Genomic DNA, 18,246 nt, shown 5'->3' with positions numbered 1-18,246 from the left:
ACGTCTACCTTTACTCCGAAAATAACCTCCTGAGGATCTTTGTTCCCACGGTTAGATAGTAGAGGTGACAAGGGCTGTCCTCTAAAACGACTGTTACAAGTCTACGACCGTTTTGGGGGCGCGCATGATCATGGCTGGTCTACTGATAAGATTATAAAATATGCATACCTCATCGAAAAACCACATTCTAACATTTTACTCTCTTGACCTCGGCAAAGGTGAGGAGCCGCCAGCACCTTTCCCATAATGGTGGGCACAACATTTTTTTTTCTGCTGGGAGTAGCTCGTGCCCAAAAAGTGGCGAGAAAGAGTTGAGAAGTAGGGCGAAGGTGGCAAATGTTCCATGCCCTTGCCCCACCTTCTCAAACGGGAACCTTGGCCTAGTCAACTCTGTCGTGTATACGGCGCCCGCTAGCTTCAGATTTTGGACCAGCTGTTCATGCATGGAGTGTACCGCAATGTAAAGCGTGCAATCAACACGTGTACATGTATGTCAACAGTGTGGGTGCACCACATCTGCGAATTTGTTTCCAATAAAGCTTGCAGTTACCGTCTGCTCTCCTGCTACATGTGTAGTTTTTTGAGGTTTTCTTCTTGGTTATATGACATCCCAGTTTTTCCCATGAACTCTCTGGAAATTGGCATTGATCTAAAAACCAAAATGCTCTTCGAAAAAGCAAAACAAAAATTGGAAATAATGCTAATTAAAGAACTGATGGGCCTTTTTGTTGCTTTAAGATTGGCATGCAAAGGAAATTTAACCGTTCAAGGAGGCATCGGATCAGTTGGCATACAGAGTAGGGAGGAGGTCGTCTGAATTGAATTTACTATGGCCATGTTTTGCCAAGGAATATAGAGCGGAAATGGACGCACTATTGAGGGTTTGCATGGCTGCCATCTTGCAGGCCGATGCGTTTGTTCCACAGGGTATGCTCCAAGGAGGTTTCCCGTGGAACAAAAGAACTGCCCTGCAAGATGGCTACAACGCAAAGCCTCTATATCTCTACCTGCCATCCCAGAGTGCCCTGCGTGCACCCAAACTTATGGATATTTGTAGGGGGAAAATAAAATGATCGAATGTCCTCGTATTAAAGTGAGCCTCTGCAGAAAACTTGACTCCACAAAAGACCGCTTGAAAATTTGCTCCTACTCATTCCACTGAACCAAACTGGAGTTTTGCCTGATTAAATCCAGGCCCTTGCTTCTGCCACTTAGCATGAACTTAAGTTCGAAAATTCATATCCTGTGCAAATGTGTAGGGTATATTACCGTAATTTTGTCTTTTTAAAATGTTAATTTTTTCCAGCTTTTCCTGACAAATGAGGGCGCTGTTGCTATGGTGTCATTGCAGGAAAACGACAGTTTATATTATACAGGGGCTTCCTGTTCAAAACTTTTCCACTGAAAATATCTGCAAGAACGCTTTGCTCAATGGCTATACTGCCATTACGCTAAAACAGTAATAAATCCTTGATGGGCAAAAACATTCTAAAAATTAAAACGAAAAGAGGGTTAAATAGGGATGCATGGATACATTTTATACAGGGACAGAATTAATTGAAAAGGCTCATTGGAATGGCCTGGTGCAGCGGCGTAGCCAGAATTCTGAGCATGGGAGGCGAGCAGGGGGCTTTATGCTAAAGGGGGGGTGACTGGTAGCTGAGTTGGATTAGCAATTTGTGTAAAGCCTAATCAATAATGGCGTCCCCAGGACTAGGAACGTGGGTTCGATTTTTTTTCCGTTTCCGAAATGCAAGGGGGGATGACTTTTCATGGGGAGGGTTCGTTCTTTTGTTCATTCTTGGGTCAGAATTAATAGGGTAAACATTGAATGTATTATGTTTTTGGAATGGTTACGTATTTACGAAACCTTTAAGTTTCTAATTAAGTGTCCGCTAACCTTATCGAGCTTGCAGTTAACCACGCCCGTATACGATAATTACCCCGAACCTTCCTAAGGAAAAAAATTACACTGCCCGGAAAATATTCTCACGGCTATTATATAGAGCCTGAATGTTGACCCCGATAAAATTTTCGAATAGGAAAAAATATCTTGCAATAATTTAGAATCCGCAATTTTTTCGTTCGTATACTTCTGAAAAAGAATAAAATATTTGTTAGCATACTAATTAATCAGCAAAATTAGCTGACCTGAAAGAGAAATAGTTTTTTTTCCAAAATGACTTCTCACTCCAAAAATCTAAGATACATGAAGACCTCTAGTGCATTTCGGTGTTCTCGTGCGCAGGTGAACAGTTATGAGATTCTATTTGATGATAATCTTTCAGTGAGAGCTAAAACAAAAACTCACCAAAATACTCTAATAATTATTTTACAGTTCATAAAGAAATAAACTGAAAGGGACCATTAGAAATATTTTACTTAAATTTACTAAAATCCTTGAAATCGCAACTTTCGTTTTCAATTAACACAATTTTTAATAATTGTTTTACTCTTGTTACCCATATTTTGGAGCTTTTCCGGTTTTTATGCTAATGGCATTTGCCTATTCATGAGCAAACTATGATGTCATCCAAGGTACTGAATCTCAGTGTTGCACTGGTTATACACAAAGAATTTCTAGACTTTTGAAACACCGCTATCAAGATTTCATTTCCTTTGACAATTTATTGTCGTGGAAGAATATCACTATAAGCCAGTGAGCAACCTTTTATTCAGAAATGTTTTTAAATAATAAGTTTGGAGTTCACAGTTTAAGCATGAAAACATGCAAACTGAACAGTGTCTAAGGCAAAAGCGCCCTCACTTGTCCAGAAATGCTTGGTTAATTTTGAATGTTTAAAAAGTGCACCTTTCAGTTCGCCTTACTCAAAATAAAATTCCATACAGTCTCCATACACTGAAGAAGAGTGCAGACGTGCACAAAAAGTGATTCTAAGAAAATTTCATTACATGGTAATTGGGAATAATCTGCGATGAAGTTAGCCTAACTTTTATTAACAAGACCTGCATCAGGTCAACTCAACTGAACATATAATCCATGGAATGCAGGCTGGTAGGTAAATATTTGCAACGTTGTACAATTTCGCTTTCACCTAAGCATATAAAGTGAAAACAAAACGCCCGGTCTAAAAATGCGACGCCTGTCGAAAAATGCGACCAGATGGCACATATGGAACACCATAATAATCACATGCACGAGGCTGCGCCTTCAATGAACGCCACCATTATTACACGAATAATGATGACCAGACATCGGGCAGTGTATCGTCAAGTGCAGGCTAGAAATATCCATTCTATTCTCTCGAGGCAGCCCTTTGCAACAATCTCAGCCAACCTGATGTACCTGTAACTTATACAGACAATATTGCTGCTTACCAAGGTTGAACACAGTTTCAAAATAATAACTGCTTGCCGAGAAATACTGCTACTACGTCTGATGGGATTGCTTCCATGGATACTCTGTGCAATATTGTACCAGTCATCGAGTTCATGTACGCGTGCTGTAATTTGACTCGTAGGCCTACTTCAAAGACCCTGACAGCTTCACATATCTGAGGATCACAATATTCAGCCAAGATGTCGGCGTCCAAGTTGAGAATTACCATGGAACACTACGACACCCTCTGGACTGGAGAGTGAGGTGACACACTCCAGCTTGACGGCAGCCCTGAATATATAAAAACCCGTTATAATATAAATCTTGTAGAGGAAATATGACGTCGCTAAGCCTTGTGGGAAGCCGTACATACATGTTCTTCGCGTGTGATGTACATTCACTCTACTCGTCGAATGTGTCATGAGCACTAGGAACTCATGTGCTACTCATTTCGAAAACCATTGAAATTTTACAGATATGACAACTTTAAGACCTTCTTTTTCCCCCTTTTTGTAGGGGTGGTCATTGAGCTATCCTGGGAGCTATCCTGGAGTGGCCAGGAGAAGTCGACCAAAGTCACGATTACAGCTGTGGGCCACTGGTAGCTTCAGTCCATTAGCTCCAGCGACGGAAATGAGCAAGATTTCCACATTCAGAGACCAAATTGCTATTCCAGTGCCACTTGCCTGAACATTTCCCCAGGCACGCAAGAATAGCCTAATTCTTCCGTATGTCGCAATGAAATGTGACGAAAATGAACAAACTTATCATTAAACTGTTTGGCCAACGACGAATTAAATCTTTTCCCAATGACTCAGAACACGGTTCCGCTTACTTACAAGACGAAATTGAACGCCCTCGCCGAAAATGTGTGTCTGTGGCTTAAACTCGATTAAACAACTGGACTAACCTGGAAACTCAATTCTGCGAAATTAAATACAAATAATTTAAAATAGCCAGGAGAACCTATAAACATCCATGAAGATAACAAAACATCCCGCGGGGAAACTTAGGGACAGTCTAGGCAGAAATTTGACTGTGAAAGGCACTTGAATTTGCAAGGAATCATTGTGTAAGCCAAAACCAGTGGTTTAGCCCCCCCCCCAATATCATCACCCCGCTCACGTGTCTGCAACTTGAAGCCCTCTGAAAATATAGAAAACAAAGAAAATAAAGATATAACTAAAGGAAAATGCTGGGACTTGATCCCTCCTCTAGACCTAATATGTCCCCCCTCCCCAACTGCCCCTCAGATAGGCCCTCACTGAGAACTCTTTGCCACGTCCCGCCGCCAGCCTCTATACCCTTGTACGTAGAAATATTCTAATCATATTGATTAGAATATCCCCGACAATATTTGCATTCAGTGTAAAGCATCGCTGGCATGTCTGGTGTATGTATGCATAATCCATGTGGAAACAATTGTAAACAAAAAATTATAAAGGCACAAATATTGACACATTATTGTTACAATTCGTCGTACAGAGTGTGTGATGCACATTTTCACAGTCACTGAATATCAACATCGATGGTTTTACCTAAGGGAAGAACCAGGGGGCCATGCCCCACCCCCCCCAAAAAATGATCATAAAGTTTTGAAAGTTCTAGAAACGAAGTTATAATTATCATTATTACAATTATATTTAACCAGGGTAGCCTATTCACTACACAGTGGTCTTCCATAGGGCCCTGCTACAAGGTGCATGATGCACAAGTAAAAATAAAGAACATGTACATACAATCAAAAGTAAGAACAAGTAACACGACTTACAAAGAATAAAAAAACACACACACTCAGACAGTCATTAGCAAGATTATTATAATCAACAAGGAGATTATTCGGAACAAAATTATTTACACACCTATACATGAACACTGCTTTAAGGTCAAGGAATCGACGGTTTGTGCAAGGAGAGCCACCATAACTCATTAAATAGTTCGGGTCCATGAGGAGTCAAGCCCTTTGCTCAAACTCAGTACTAGCAGCATACTTCTGCAATTTGACAAGTTTATCGGTGTGTTTTTGAAAATGGCCAGACCAGATTTGATAACAGTAATCAAAATGGGGTAAACTAAAGAGAGGTTTGAGAGACTGAATTGGTAGGTATCATGGTTTGACACGTCGGAACATTCCAAGCTTTGCCGGAACTGTAATCACAAGTTTATCAACATGTTCAGACCAGTTCAGCTGCTCGTCGATAATTTGCTTGGTTTAGTTCTATTTCTCTTTCTTCCCAAAGCGTGTAAAAAGCCCTGAAATGTAGCCTCAAGCCTAAGGATGGTCATTAATTAAAGCTTAACATGACAAAAAATTTGCTCCCTCAAAAAAGGTTGGTCCCCCCCCCCGAAAGTGGTTGTTGTATCCGCCACATGTTTACCATATAGAAGTGTAGATCCTATGATCAGATGAGCAGATGGGAATTTTAACAAAGTATAACTGAGCAAGCGCCGGGTAGTCACGTAAGGCCACGCTTTGGGGAGGGGGATGTTGTCCCACAGAACCGGCTCATTGCAACGCGTGATTGTACATAATAAAAAAAAAAGGAATTCTTCCTTGATTGTTCAGCCTACCTGCATATGCATGAGGTTACCGTAAATCGATTCGAGGCTGGGTGAAGGACACGTACTGAATAGGCTGACAGACAGATTTAAGGTCAAACCAACTTGAAAGCTAATTCTGGCCTCTCTCTCACCGCCCTGGCCGTTGAGCGAGGCTGTTGTGTGGAGTGCTGCTCTCTGTCTATAACTTATAAGTTAGTGCTAGTGTATTGACAGTCGATTCTCGGAAGCTCTTGGCACGACCCAGTGACTGAAGACGGCCGAAGTAGATGAGTGAGTGTCTCAGTGATAAGACAATACATGTACTGGCCTGCGTACCGATGTGAAAACCGCGATCAAGGTATAGGTAGTTGTGTGCGTCATGATGCATACAGAGTTCAACATTCAGATTGCTTGGGGCGCATAAAATGCATACTGTCAGAGGCAGAATTTCTGTGTGTAACTCGCCACGTCCTACCTCCATACTGATAAGTACATGTACACTGTACATGTATATCTATTATGCACACAACGTCATTCGACGTGACCTTTTCCGACTTAAGTTGCAACATGTGCAAGGTGCATGCGTTGGACCAAACACGAGGCTTTACACTGAAGACCGAGGACCGACTGTGTAACATTGTAAATGGTACGAATTGTTGATTCGATATGGCTTCGAACGATAGCGTCAGTCAGAACAATATGGTTGAGTTAGGACTGTGACAGAATTCTTCCAAAATGTATACCTGTCACGTGATGTTTCAACTTCATCATGTGGTGCTGATGTGTTGAAGTTATTTTTTTCCCTTTCATTTTGTCGTTAAATGAACACACAAAAAGAGCCCGAGGGTTAATGCTTGCTAGAGGACCTTCCAACCTTTAGACTTATAGGCAAAAAAACCCAAAAGGACCTATATAATTGGCAATGAGTAGGACGGTACGTTGACCCTCTCTCCCTGGATCCGCCCAGTGGTCGACGAAAAATGAGAGATAGATGCCACGCACTAGCTTCTCTCTGTGAAAATTCCGATTTTTCAAAAGGTTCAACAGCTTGTTAAATTTATGAGGCTCCAAATGCTTTGAACCTGTTGCTGGCGCCCTTGACTGAAGGACCTATAGCACTGTCGGCCAATTTCAGAGCTGCTTAAGCACAAAATTTGCTTAAGCGCAAGAAAAACTTGCTCGATAAATCAGGTAATTACTGTAATTACTGGAGCTGTATTAAAAATGATTGCCCCCTGGGGTCTACAGGGCCTGCCGAACGCTGGAAGTCTTGTTAATCCGGTCCGGGTGCATACATCATGTATGCAATGTGTATGTATACGTTTCGAAAAGATTGTTCATTCAGCCAAGCGGTGGAATAAACCTTTCACCAAAACCTTTTCTTGCACATTTAAGTTGACACAAGTTGGAATTTTCCCCCAAAGTCATAAGGGTCTATAGTCACACACTAAGGTGTTGAGCAACGCATCCGTCCTTACATGCACTCTAAAAACTCCCGGGTCAGATTGACCCGGAATTGGGTCCCATTCGGCATGACCCTTTTCCGGGTCAAATGATGACCCAGAAAGGATCACATATGACCCGAACGGGGATCTTATTTTGACCCAGAAAAAGGGTCACGCCGAATGGGACCCAATTCTAGGTCAATCTGATCCAGGAGTTTATAAAGTGTGCATGGTACATGTACGCATGTCGTTGAACTAAATCGGCTGCTTCCCATTGGGTGAGTTGGAAGTTCGGTCGACAGACTCATGTACAAAGTTTGTTCTGGAGAAATATCAGATGGCTTCCATCATGTCTTGGAAACCATTTAGCTCGTCTGTGTCTTGTGTTCGTGTATTATTTTCTGGAATTGTCGTTGGCACAGATGCACACAAAGGGACCGGATATTTTCGGACTGGGACGACAGGAAAAGCGTTTAAATTTTCCCTTTTAAACTACCTTGGTGGATAGTCTACTTCTTGATCAAATTCAAAAATCGGAACTATATTCCATACCAACGACACAGTGAGGCTCGAAGGCAAGTCCCCTTAAACACATGCCATTTTATTTATTTTTTGTTGTTTTTATGTTTGTGGACGGGACGGTCCCCCCCGTCAGTGTATTAATTCCTGATCCCCTGTTCATAATCCAGACGAGATACAGCAAACATTTAAATTATTTCAAAATACAGTTCCTCTCAGTTCCCGCACACCCATTGCAAATTCTATAAATGAGAATTCTAACTCCTGAAAATATTCGATTGTTTTGCCACTGAAAGGCTGTAAAAAACAGGTTACCATAGAACTATCTGTTGGGAGATGTTGATCCATTCCGTGAAAAAAACTAACATTCAGAATAAAATCCTGGAAACATTTTCGAACCTAGTGTAAAAAGAGGAGCACTGTTCCTTTTTCCCGTGTCTGTTAAATTTGCAAGCAGTGACTTTTGCTATTTTTTACACAGACTTTTATTGTCGCTTGTTAGCCGAGTGGAAGAGCTAGGGACCAACATGGGACTTCTGTTGCAACTACTGGGTGGCGTGCTCGGTGGTGTGTCGGCTTTAGCGGTGCTCTTTAAGCTGACGTACCCAACCTTCTTCCACGACCTCTCCCAGTTCCTCCTGATTGTCAGGAAGGTGGTCACTCCTACTGAGAAGCTCCTGGAGAAAGGAATCCTGCAAGTGGACGTGTTCGAGTCCCATGCAAAGAGAAATCCTGAGAAAGTTCTGGTGTTATACAAGGATGAAAAGCATACCTACAGTGACATTGACCACGCTGCAAACAAGATGGCGAACTACCTCCAGAAAACAGATGCAGTAAAGGTGCATATAAATGTAGAACCGAGGCTAAAGTCATGACTGGAGTATTGCTATTTTTATGTAGAATGTCATTATATTAGTAATAATTACCTTCAAACATTGGGTTTAAAAAGGCAAGCTTGACAACTCGAACAGTTATGAAACTCCCACTAGGCCTAAGCTTTGTCATCTAAATCCTGTGAAACGTGTGAATAATAAAGCATACGCAAGGGTGTGCATCGATGGAAAGAGCTGAAAATACTTTAAAGCTCAGTTGGAACGCTCATTGAAGCAGAATTAAGACGAACAATTGGTTTTTTTAAATCCTACACCAGGACGGTGTAAAGAGATAATGAATGCATAGCGTTGTGTTCTAAACATTTTCCAAAATGGGCTGTTATCTTAGAAGTCTTCCCCAGACAATAAGAACTCTGGTTATGCACATGCGTCTCAAGGGAATCCAAATTAGGTTGTAGCTCGTTTCCTATGTTCCAAGATTTCAGTAAGTGACAATGCATCCTTAAAGGCATACCTGTATTTCCTTTTGCAGGTCCGTGACATTGTGGGCATCTTCATGCACAATGAGCCAGCCTACATTTCCACCGTGATCGCCCTCCTCAAGCTTGGGACAACAGGGGCCCATCTCAACATCAGCCTGCGGGGAGACGCGCTCATCAACTGCATCCGAGTCGGGAAAATCAAGACCATCATCTGCGGTGGCGGTGAGAAAATCTAAGCGCGCTTTTCTAGATTGACAAACCTTCGAGTAGATGACTGGCTCCCTGAAAATGCATCATGGATAACACTGTCACTTACCCTGAGCAGAAAAATAGTGCAAGTTGCCGGACTAAAAATTGAATTCGAAGTTTAATTTATGTCTACATCATGTACATACGGGAACAAATCCATACATGATTCTGTTCAAACATGGCAAAGTGTTCGCAAGTTTGTTATTCGAGCAGCGCATGTCCAAAATGGGGCGCGTTGGAGGACATTTCGGTACATGTGCGAGGTCTGCCCTATCACTGCGCAACCCAGTACGTACGCGGACTTGCGCGCGTGCTTTATTCCCGAATGACCCTTGCTTGTTTTGAAATACCGAACTGGCTTAGAACGTTATTGATGTCTACATAAGGCCCGAGAAAGGACCAGTGACTCTATCCGCCTGAGTAGAAACACCCCCTCATGTGTTAGAAAGAGCCATATTGGTCGGGATTGTTCATTTCGTTGGTAGCGATGCGACCGTAACGCGTGCATTCCAAGTTGTTCGTGAACCAGCGAAGTTTACTTCCGACCAAAGGAGCCTCCGTTGCTAAGATTATTGAGCCCTCTCTTGGTCCAGCTCGAGGCTTAAAAAGCGGCAGGTTTAAAACTTCATTTTACAGTTTAACCTAATCGATAAACGCATAAAACAGTAAAGAGCATTTTGTATAAATTTATTCTGTGTCGTATTGTTTAAATCGCTTTCTAAGATGCCGAACTGGTAGCAGCGATACAGGAGATCCTGACTACACTCGAGGCTGAAGACATCAAAGTATTCATGATTCAAGAACCAGAAGGACAGACTCTCCCCAACGGATTCCTTCCGGTTGATCTGGCCTCACCTCTCGCCTCGACCGAAGCGATACCACGTGACCTACGCAAGGGAATCTTGCCTTCAGAATCTGCTTTCTATTTCTACACATCAGGAACAACAGGCAAGTAATATTTGAAAGAAGTGTCCAAAAAATTGGCCTTTCCACATATTTGGAAATTAACAGAAATTAAACTAAACACTCGAAACTTTCCACATTTTGTGTCTTTCTTTAAATACCAGGAATGCCTAAGGCAGCTCGGATGACACAGAAACGCGTCATGGTTGGAGGAAGCCTACTACAGATGTTCAACCTGAGTTCATCGGACGTGATGTATATTCCACTGCCGTTATTCCATAGTGCTGGCATGGTCATAGGTGTTGGTAATGTCATAACCGCCGGTAAGTATGCAATTCTTGTTACATCAGGCACGAGAGGGCGGTAGAGTTACAGTGTCTATAACTAAAAATTATGAAGCCGCCTCCAGATCTTTCATACAGATAAGTCACTAGGTTTTCACCAAACTGGATATACATGGACAAATGCTGATAGCAGACGTGGCCTAAGATGCCCTTGAAGACAACTTTAGATTTATATTTGGGTTTAACAAATAGTCGATGGACCACAAGTAAAAGAGGAGTACAGGCGATTTGACGAGTAAGTTTTGATTTCCTCAAGGTATTTTGGTGCAAGAGCTTGGCTTCGGCCAGACCTATGTTTCCGAACCTACCCATCCGCTTGCCCACGCGGGTGTGACACAGCTACAATTGGAGGAACTCTCTTGCTGTGTTTGCAGGTTGTACCATGGTTATTCGCAACAAGTTTTCCGCAAGCCATTTCTGGGAAGATGTGAGGCGATACAACGTCACCGTAATCCAGTACATTGGAGAGATATGCCGATATCTACTGGCACAGCCAAAGGTATGAGATTCACGAGGCGCAGCTACGGCTATTTTGTCATGATGTGCAGATGGCAAAATCCCAGGTGGTCAAAGAAAATGGAATCAAGCTCAGCCTGAAAGCAAAAGTGGGGGATGCGTTGTGGGGGATGGATATGTAGTGCAAAGAGGGATTCGTGAGCCAGCCAATAAAGGAGATGGCAGTATCGACAAGGGGCATTATTTTTGAATTGCCTTAGTTGGTATTTTAGGTTACTCTGATCATGCTCCTAAGCAATGAAACCTTTGGGGGGATCAGTGGCGTAGCTAGGATTTTACTAGGGGGGGACACCAACTTCCAGTGGTGTGTTTTTTTGGGCAAGCTTTTGTTAGCCTTGTTCAATCTCCATTCATCCTTTTTTTGTGGTGGGGACGTGCCCCCCGGCCCAACTATTGCATATTTAATATGAACAACGACGCAGCAAGTCTTCTCGAATCACAACCATCCACAAGTAGAAGGTCTGATCAAATCCAGTAGAATGTTGTTTGTCTTTTCACTGCCTAAACCTGTAAACAGAAAGGGCATTGAGAAACGGGAGTTAGCGTATTGCTGCGATGCAACAGCCGTATCATCTTGGGGTTGGAATACATGTAACTGGCGTGTGAAGAACGCCAACGTTGTGGTGACGTAGAGCTTATTGACTTTTGGGGTTTGGTTCCCGTCTTGCAGGGCGACTCTGACATGGAACGCAACCATTCCGTGTGGCTGGCTATTGGTAACGGTCTCTCCACAGACATTTGGACGGACTTCCAGGACCGGTTTTGTATAGCTCAGATCGGGGAGTTCTTTGCATCGAGCGAGGGTAATCGTGGATTTATGAACACGGATGGGACAGTTGGGGCTGTGGGGGCGTACTCCCCGCTGACCAAGGTAAATATGCGACAGTGATGAACACACACAGTCCATTTGAGAAGCATGCATCAACTTTTCCCCATAAATAGGACCTAATATAAGAAAAGAGCTCAAGCAGTGGTATACATGAATTGGTGTTTGAACTAATAGCTTTGTATAAGAGAGAAGAGGCTTCATCATAGTGGCTGTGAGACATCCACCATTTCCCTTCTTCGTGCCTTCACATTAAGAGAACAAAATATACTCAAGGCGTTGTCATTATTTCACTGTCTTACACATTCTGAACACGCACTATGGCCTCTCGTATAATTATGACGTTCGTCTGGTTTATTGGCTTTTGCTTTTTTGTATACTTTATACAAGCCATCGAGTGATTAAGAAGAAACTTAAGTGTTTTCATAGGCTCTGAAACCAGCCTGACCACACGCTCTGCAGTTTTATAACCTTTAGAAAGTTCTTGCTCACGAATACGCCTTAAAATATTTTCGTGTGGTTCTTTTACCGTATGACGCAATAAGTTGTTACTAAACGATGTTGAAATCATCGAATGTGATTGGGAGACAGCTCAGCCAATCAGAGGCCCGGATGGCAAATGCATCATTTTGCCAAAAGGTATTTGATTTCAGATCAAACTATTATCATTTAGTGAGTAGCGACATGAAACTTCCATTCTGTTACTTTGACCAAAAGTGCAAGTTCTTGATGCTCATTTTTTCAGCGGCGTTTAAATGTCGACCTTATTAAATAGTTCTTGAATGTACTGCTTTTGTCTCTTTGTTTAAGAAACTGATGCGGTAAATTGACACAGAAAGGCGAGCAACATGACGGCACAAGAGGATGATAAAAATGTTATCAAATATGGTATCAGGCAGCTTCGCGGGAAGAGACATGTTGCCAGTCTATAGACCTCTTTCATAGTTGCATATGGCCGGCCAAAGTTGGTTGAATATTCTTATTTGATTGGTGATATTTTTTGCTCTTTGCATTCAAAATGGGAGATTTCCGTAGAGCAGTTAAAAGTAGTTGCTGTTATTTGGTTTTTATAGTTTTTTTGCCTCCTGTCGGCAAAAACTGCGTCTTTGAGCCCAGAAAGTGAAACTAAAGGGCCCTTTCAGTCGTTTCAAACCGTAAATGATCCTCGTTTCTCATATCACCACAGGTAAAACGGGCCTGATGGTTTCCAAGATCAGCAAAGCTGCTGAATTTGAAGGATACGTCGCCGGTAAGGAAGCCGACGAGAAGAAAATCATACGTAATGTCCGTGTGATGGGGGACGCCTACTTCAACTCGGGAGACTTGATGATGATCGACAGCAAGAATTACGTCTTCTTCAAGGACAGACTTGGAGATACATTCAGGTAGGTGCAGGCTGCAAGATAGACGTGGATGACTGGACATAGTTTGTGAAGCAAAGTAAGGCAGAATGGCAGAGATCAACATGACAATTTTTTGGGTACTGAGGAATTGACGAAAACATCTCCCTACAGCACTGTTTGTTACGTTTTGATTATTTAATCCATGGACAAGCTGTGGCTATTTAAATTTTCGAGTTATTGACATGTAGAATAAAGAAAAAATCCCAAGACTGTCATTAAAGATGCCAGCGCAATGCAACTGATATAACACTTTAAACTCAAAAAACCCGTTTTTCACTTTTCACAGCTCAGAAACTTATCAGATCTGAGCAAACCATTACCACTTTTGTTCGTTTTCTAGGTTTTTTATTCACAATGTCACACATGCCAGTTTATTACACCCCGTTCCGCATATTGCCACCAGTTGAAATTTTGGCCTACTTGTGTTCGAATATCTGACATTTTTAAAATGAATGATAAAACACCATGAACATTGAAAGATTCATGAAACCTCAAGGTGTCAAAACAAATGAGATGTGATGATGTTTCGGGAAGCTAATTTAAAGGGGGAGTTCCGTGGATCTGTTTTAGTCAAACCGCCTGCAGCATTTTAGGGGAAAAATCTTTTGATGATCTGAGATCATTTTGATCGTTGTTGTCTTCTTGTCGATATCATCGTTGCACTTTAAGCCATAAACTAAACACAGAGTTTAAAATTATACAATCTGCCGCTGTATTGTCCCCTCCGAATGTAGATGGAAAGGCGAAAACGTGGCTTCGTCCGAAGTGGCCGCCATTTTGACAGATCTGCCGAACATTACAGAGGCCATCGTTTATGGAGTCAGGATACCAGGTAATCAAAAGTGTTAAAATGTTCGTGGAGCGTTTACATGAACCCAAACTGTATCGTTGAGATTTTAATATATACATATTTATTCCTTGATTACAAGAGAGAAAAATAAATACATTTTTTTCAATCAGATGATATGGTTTTAATCAGTAACTTGTGTTTGTTGGAAATTTCTCACCCAAGGCTACGATGGACGAGCTGGTATGGCGGCTATTGTCCTCCAAGATGGCACCGAGACACTGGAGTGGAAGGAGGTCTATGCTGAAGTGGCCAATCGCCTGCCTCCCTACGCTCGCCCCAAGTTCATCCGGGTCAAGGATCAAATGGAAACCACCCAAACACACAAGTATCGTAAATTAGATCTGGTGAAGGAGGCATTTGACCCGGAATCCTGCGGGACGGATAAATTGTTTTTCATGGACGAGTCGCAGAAATCCTATGTGCCTCTTGGTAAGGACCTCCACTGTCAAATCTTAAATAAGGACATGCGTATTTAAAAAAACCTTATACAGGCACTACATTAGCCTGGAGATGGTAAATTTTCATAGTCTATTTTTTATGCCGTAAGACGATTACTAAAATCTGAGGGAAAAAGTTGGTTTTTCTTTAAATGTTGCCTTGTAGAATACCTTTATTTGTTGCCGATGCTTTTGTTACTTTGTCCTTCTATAATGGTTCATATGGGTCACTGAATTATATTTTGAGACGCAGTGTTTTATCAAAAGTGATAAAGGTCCGAGAAATAGCATTAAAAGTAGGCCAGCCAGTATACCAACATAGCAAAAGGTGTAATCAACTGAACTGTGAAATCAGTTCTTGACTGATGTAAGGAAATCATGAATGTATTCATATCGAGATATCTGTAACAATCTACCCATTTTCTTATCAATGCGGAGAATTTTGAAGAGTTCATAATATTTTTAAATAAGGTAGTTTAGGTAAATAAAATAACTTGAGACTAGAGCCTATTTAGACCTATTAAAATACTACTCGTCGCAGCAGATACGTAGTAGCTTTATTTTAAATTGGTGTACTGAGTTCTTCAAACCACCATGGACACGTGTTCAGCTATCTCAGTGTAAGTTCGAACGTACATGCACTCAACGTGCTACGAAGTCTTTTCAGGCTGATGAGTTGAAACCAAGCCAGAGAATGGGGATAGTTAACTTAGCGTGCTTCATGTGACTTAGTTATTTTCGTTGAAGATATCGATGTACATCTTGTAGCCGTCGGATGTCTTTTTCCATATCGCGACGTGTCTGAAATGGAAGAGAATGAATTGTAATTATTTCTGTTTAAACTGAATAGACTTAAAGAGGACTTACAGCCAGCTATTACAGGCGAACTCAAAAGCAAAGCAAATATGTGGTCATGAAATATTTGAAAAAGTGTAGACAGAAATTTGATCCGATGTCACAATTTTCATTCAAGTTCACTTTCACGCCAAGTATGAAGGGGTATTTAAGGTCTTATAGTCTTTAGTGACTGCCCTGTATTAAGCCACTTCGTTATTTCATAAAGCTAGGGTCTTTCGGGAAGAAAGCACGCGCGTGAGTCAGTGTGTTGCTGCGCTGATAAGCTAGTCTATCTGTTGCGCTTGTCTGGGCATGCGCTGTTAAGAACACTGGACTAGGTCATTGTTAGTAGTTTTGATTGACCCTTTAAAATTTCCTGAGACGAAAAAAAGGAAAATTGGTGAATAAATTATCATCTTTAATATAAGAGCTTTTGGGAAATCATGGCTGCTGAAGCTTTTGTATCACCAAATGCTTACTTTCCTTCGGTCACAGAGCTCCCGTCCGACTTCAGAAACTTGTAGTCGGCCAGTTCAAAAACGACGTCAGCATTTCCGGTCATAGGCCCAATCTCATTGGTTACCCAACTGAGTGACGTACTGCCTTTCTGTCGAAGTTCACTCAGTCCTTCGGGGATATCTTGCAGTAAAATACGTGTTTGTTTCAATTGAACTAACTTTCCTCATTTTTAACAGAAGTATGAGCATCACTTGTTTTGAAATAGAAATATTTCTTTTCCCGAAAATCAAAGAATTTATTAAAGGTCGGCCATTTGGAGGCGAATGAAGATGATCCTTTTCGACCCCCACCCCCTATATCACACCCCACCCCTGCTTACCTTCCCGGCCGTGGACTGTTGGTTTCCCGTGCGGCAATAACTTGCAGTCGACCGAATAAATTTCGCTGACTGATTTGAAGTCGCTCTGTTCAAAATGTTTCTGCCATTCGGCTTTCTTCGCTTCGATTGCTGCCTTTACACCTAAGACAAAACGGGAAAATATATTGAACGATATGACTTAGATATTTTAGTTTTATACTACGAAGCGACATCTGAAATCCCTAAAATTGAAAACGTTTGAGGTCCGATTCTGAATAATTCGACTAAATTCAACAAACCCCCATATCATTGATTCATATACCCCCCCGTAAATAAACAAAATTGAAAGGCTTATGTGATATTGAGAAGAAGTTCAGCAGATTTGTTTGTCTGAGAGATGCAACCAGGGCGACAAAAGTGGAAATGACAGAATCTTCGCTTCAAATCCGACGTTGACAATTCATAATCAGTGGTGTAACTAAGGGGGGTGGGTGGGTGCATGGGGGCTCACTCCCACCTCTGTGCTCTAGGCGTGTGCCTCCCGTGTGCCCCTCCGGGCGTTAGTTTAAAAAAGAAAACGATGGCGACTGTCTGCCATTGTCAATATTTTAATCGTGATCATTGAACTCATCGAGTGGCCCCGCCCCTCGAGAAGAATGGGGGGCCCCAGGTGCCCTCTTCAAAATGTATCCTAGTTACGAAAGTTCAGATACATTCGGAATCATTACCTTATTTTGTTCGACATTTCTAAGATAGAATATCAAAACAATTACTGGGGGTCCCGCAAATAATCCACGGCCGTAAAGCCATCCCACTGCCCAAATTTAATCAGTCAGGCTTATTCGTATTTTGTTTTGTTTTTCAAGCTCGCCCCTGCCTGTTCGAATGTGAAATGCGAGTTGCTTACTGATTCGATAAACAATGCTTTTATCACAAAGGTTCGTAATCGAGACAAATGATTCAAAAGTGGAGTCAAAATGCGTTAAACACAAGTCTGTCTTCACCTCCCTTTATTCACAAATCAGAAAAAGAGTTTCCGCAAAATGGCCCGGGAAGAAATTCGATTTTGTTTTTCAACATTTATTTCCCTACTGCATCGAACGTCTATTAAATTATACAGAGCGCGAGAAACAAGAGATGTTGGACAAACAAGAACAGTTGTTGCGTTAGACGAAACGAAAAGAGGGAAATAAATGTACATTCCAAAAAAAAACCAAACTGTCACGCGGCTATTTTCGGGGAAAACTAGGACTTACCTTCCATTGTAGTTGACTCTGCGACCACTGTCTACTGGAATTGATGACAATCTACATACTCTGAGTTTGGTTCACTAGTTACTCCCTAGATCCGTGCGAATCGGGTTATCTGAAGTTTTGCACATTGTATAATTTGTAACAGCTCGTGTCCTTGAATAAGTAAGTTCTCAGAGACCTGTTATCACTCCAATTAAACATTGCGGATTTGTTCATCGTTCACACGTGATCTGTGACGTGTTGCTCCTTTTAAACTGTGCAAAGAAATCACTGCAAGGTCAGTCCATCCCTTTTCTCACAATATTCGAGTCAATCGTTGGCACAAAGTCATTTCCCGCCTTTTCTGATACACTTAAGTGTCACTCGGCGATAATCACTCTGTGTACGCAATTGCCGGCAGACGAGGTCGACCGCATTGATCAGTGTTATTTTCCCTCATTCGGATTCAAATAAAGAGTTTCCCACAAGCCCGTTTGCACAGTGTCGTAAGTGTTGGCATTCGAGAAACCTGTTTGATTTCTAAATAGCATAGTACTGGACAGGGCTGATAAGGGAGGTTAACGGATACTTCCAACACCTCTCGGTTCAAGCCCTCCATAAAGATCTGCCAAGTCTTTGAACTGGGGTGACGATTGATTTCGGCTCTTCTCC

General features: G+C 41.9%; 3 protein-coding genes across 8 annotated transcripts in view; 1 reads left to right on the top strand and 2 right to left on the bottom strand.

Annotated features, from left to right (window-relative positions):
* Positions 1–6,050, bottom strand: part of LOC110990223 (long-chain fatty acid transport protein 2-like) — a 16,179-nt gene extending 10,129 nt beyond the window's left edge. The window contains exon 1 of one of the 2 annotated variants that reach the window (XM_022255105.2): positions 5,912–6,050. The gene's annotated coding sequence lies outside the window, so the exon portion shown is untranslated. Of the gene's footprint in view, positions 1–3,339; positions 3,772–5,911 lie in introns of those variants that run through there. The other variant, XM_022255104.2, reaches the window with a different exon arrangement.
* LOC110990224 (long-chain fatty acid transport protein 6-like) lies at positions 6,033–15,966 on the top strand. Of its 5 annotated transcripts, none has more exons than XM_087136538.1 (11): positions 6,033–6,172; positions 8,348–8,684; positions 9,211–9,382; positions 10,133–10,357; positions 10,477–10,635; positions 11,031–11,155; positions 11,843–12,043; positions 12,544–12,637; positions 13,185–13,383; positions 14,136–14,233; positions 14,414–15,966. In XM_087136538.1, the coding sequence occupies exons 2-11, from the start codon at positions 8,373–8,375 to the stop codon at positions 14,725–14,727; spliced, it is 1,899 nt and encodes a 632-aa protein (XP_086992664.1). In that variant the 5' UTR covers positions 6,033–6,172; positions 8,348–8,372; the 3' UTR covers positions 14,728–15,966. The 5 variants fall into 5 exon arrangements, with proteins under 5 accessions (XP_086992664.1, XP_022110798.2, XP_022110802.2 ...); XM_022255106.2 differs by having other exon boundaries at positions 6,034–6,172; positions 8,327–8,684; XM_022255110.2 differs by having other exon boundaries at positions 6,101–6,239.
* LOC110990227 (uncharacterized) lies at positions 14,266–18,246 on the bottom strand. Its single transcript, XM_022255113.2, has 4 exons — positions 17,599–18,246; positions 16,364–16,504; positions 16,005–16,164; positions 14,266–15,489 (listed from the first exon to the last, which is right to left on the bottom strand). Exons 1-4 carry the CDS (start codon positions 17,603–17,605, stop codon positions 15,417–15,419), a joined length of 381 nt encoding a protein of 126 aa, XP_022110805.1. The 5' UTR covers positions 17,606–18,246; the 3' UTR covers positions 14,266–15,416.

This window comes from Acanthaster planci, linkage group LG05 (assembly GCF_054643075.1).
Source record: "Acanthaster planci isolate LZ-2023a linkage group LG05, COTS_SCS, whole genome shotgun sequence".
NCBI lineage: Eukaryota > Metazoa > Echinodermata > Asteroidea > Valvatida > Acanthasteridae > Acanthaster > Acanthaster planci.
The sequence above is the reverse complement of the archived record's forward strand: the minus strand, read 5'-3'. Positions and strand labels throughout refer to the sequence as shown.

What these genes read in the sequence shown, in the direction of transcription:
- LOC110990224 (XM_087136538.1), top strand. Translation starts at nt 8,373, where the DNA reads ATGGGACTTCTGTTGCAACTACTGGGTGGCGTGCTCGGTGGTGTGTCG. An exon ending in AGAAAACAGATGCAGTAAAG is followed by an intron (nt 8,685 to 9,210) that starts GTGCATATAAAT and finishes TTCCTTTTGCAG; the next exon opens with GTCCGTGACATTGTGGGCAT. An exon ending in TTATGGAGTCAGGATACCAG is followed by an intron (nt 14,234 to 14,413) that starts GTAATCAAAAGT and finishes TTCTCACCCAAG; the next exon opens with GCTACGATGGACGAGCTGGT.
- LOC110990227 (XM_022255113.2), bottom strand. An exon ending in AACAGTCCACGGCCGGGAAG is followed by an intron (nt 16,165 to 16,363) that starts GTAAGCAGGGGT and finishes TTTTACTGCAAG; the next exon opens with ATATCCCCGAAGGACTGAGT. An exon ending in AGCTCTGTGACCGAAGGAAA is followed by an intron (nt 15,490 to 16,004) that starts GTAAGCATTTGG and finishes CTTCCATTTCAG; the next exon opens with ACACGTCGCGATATGGAAAA.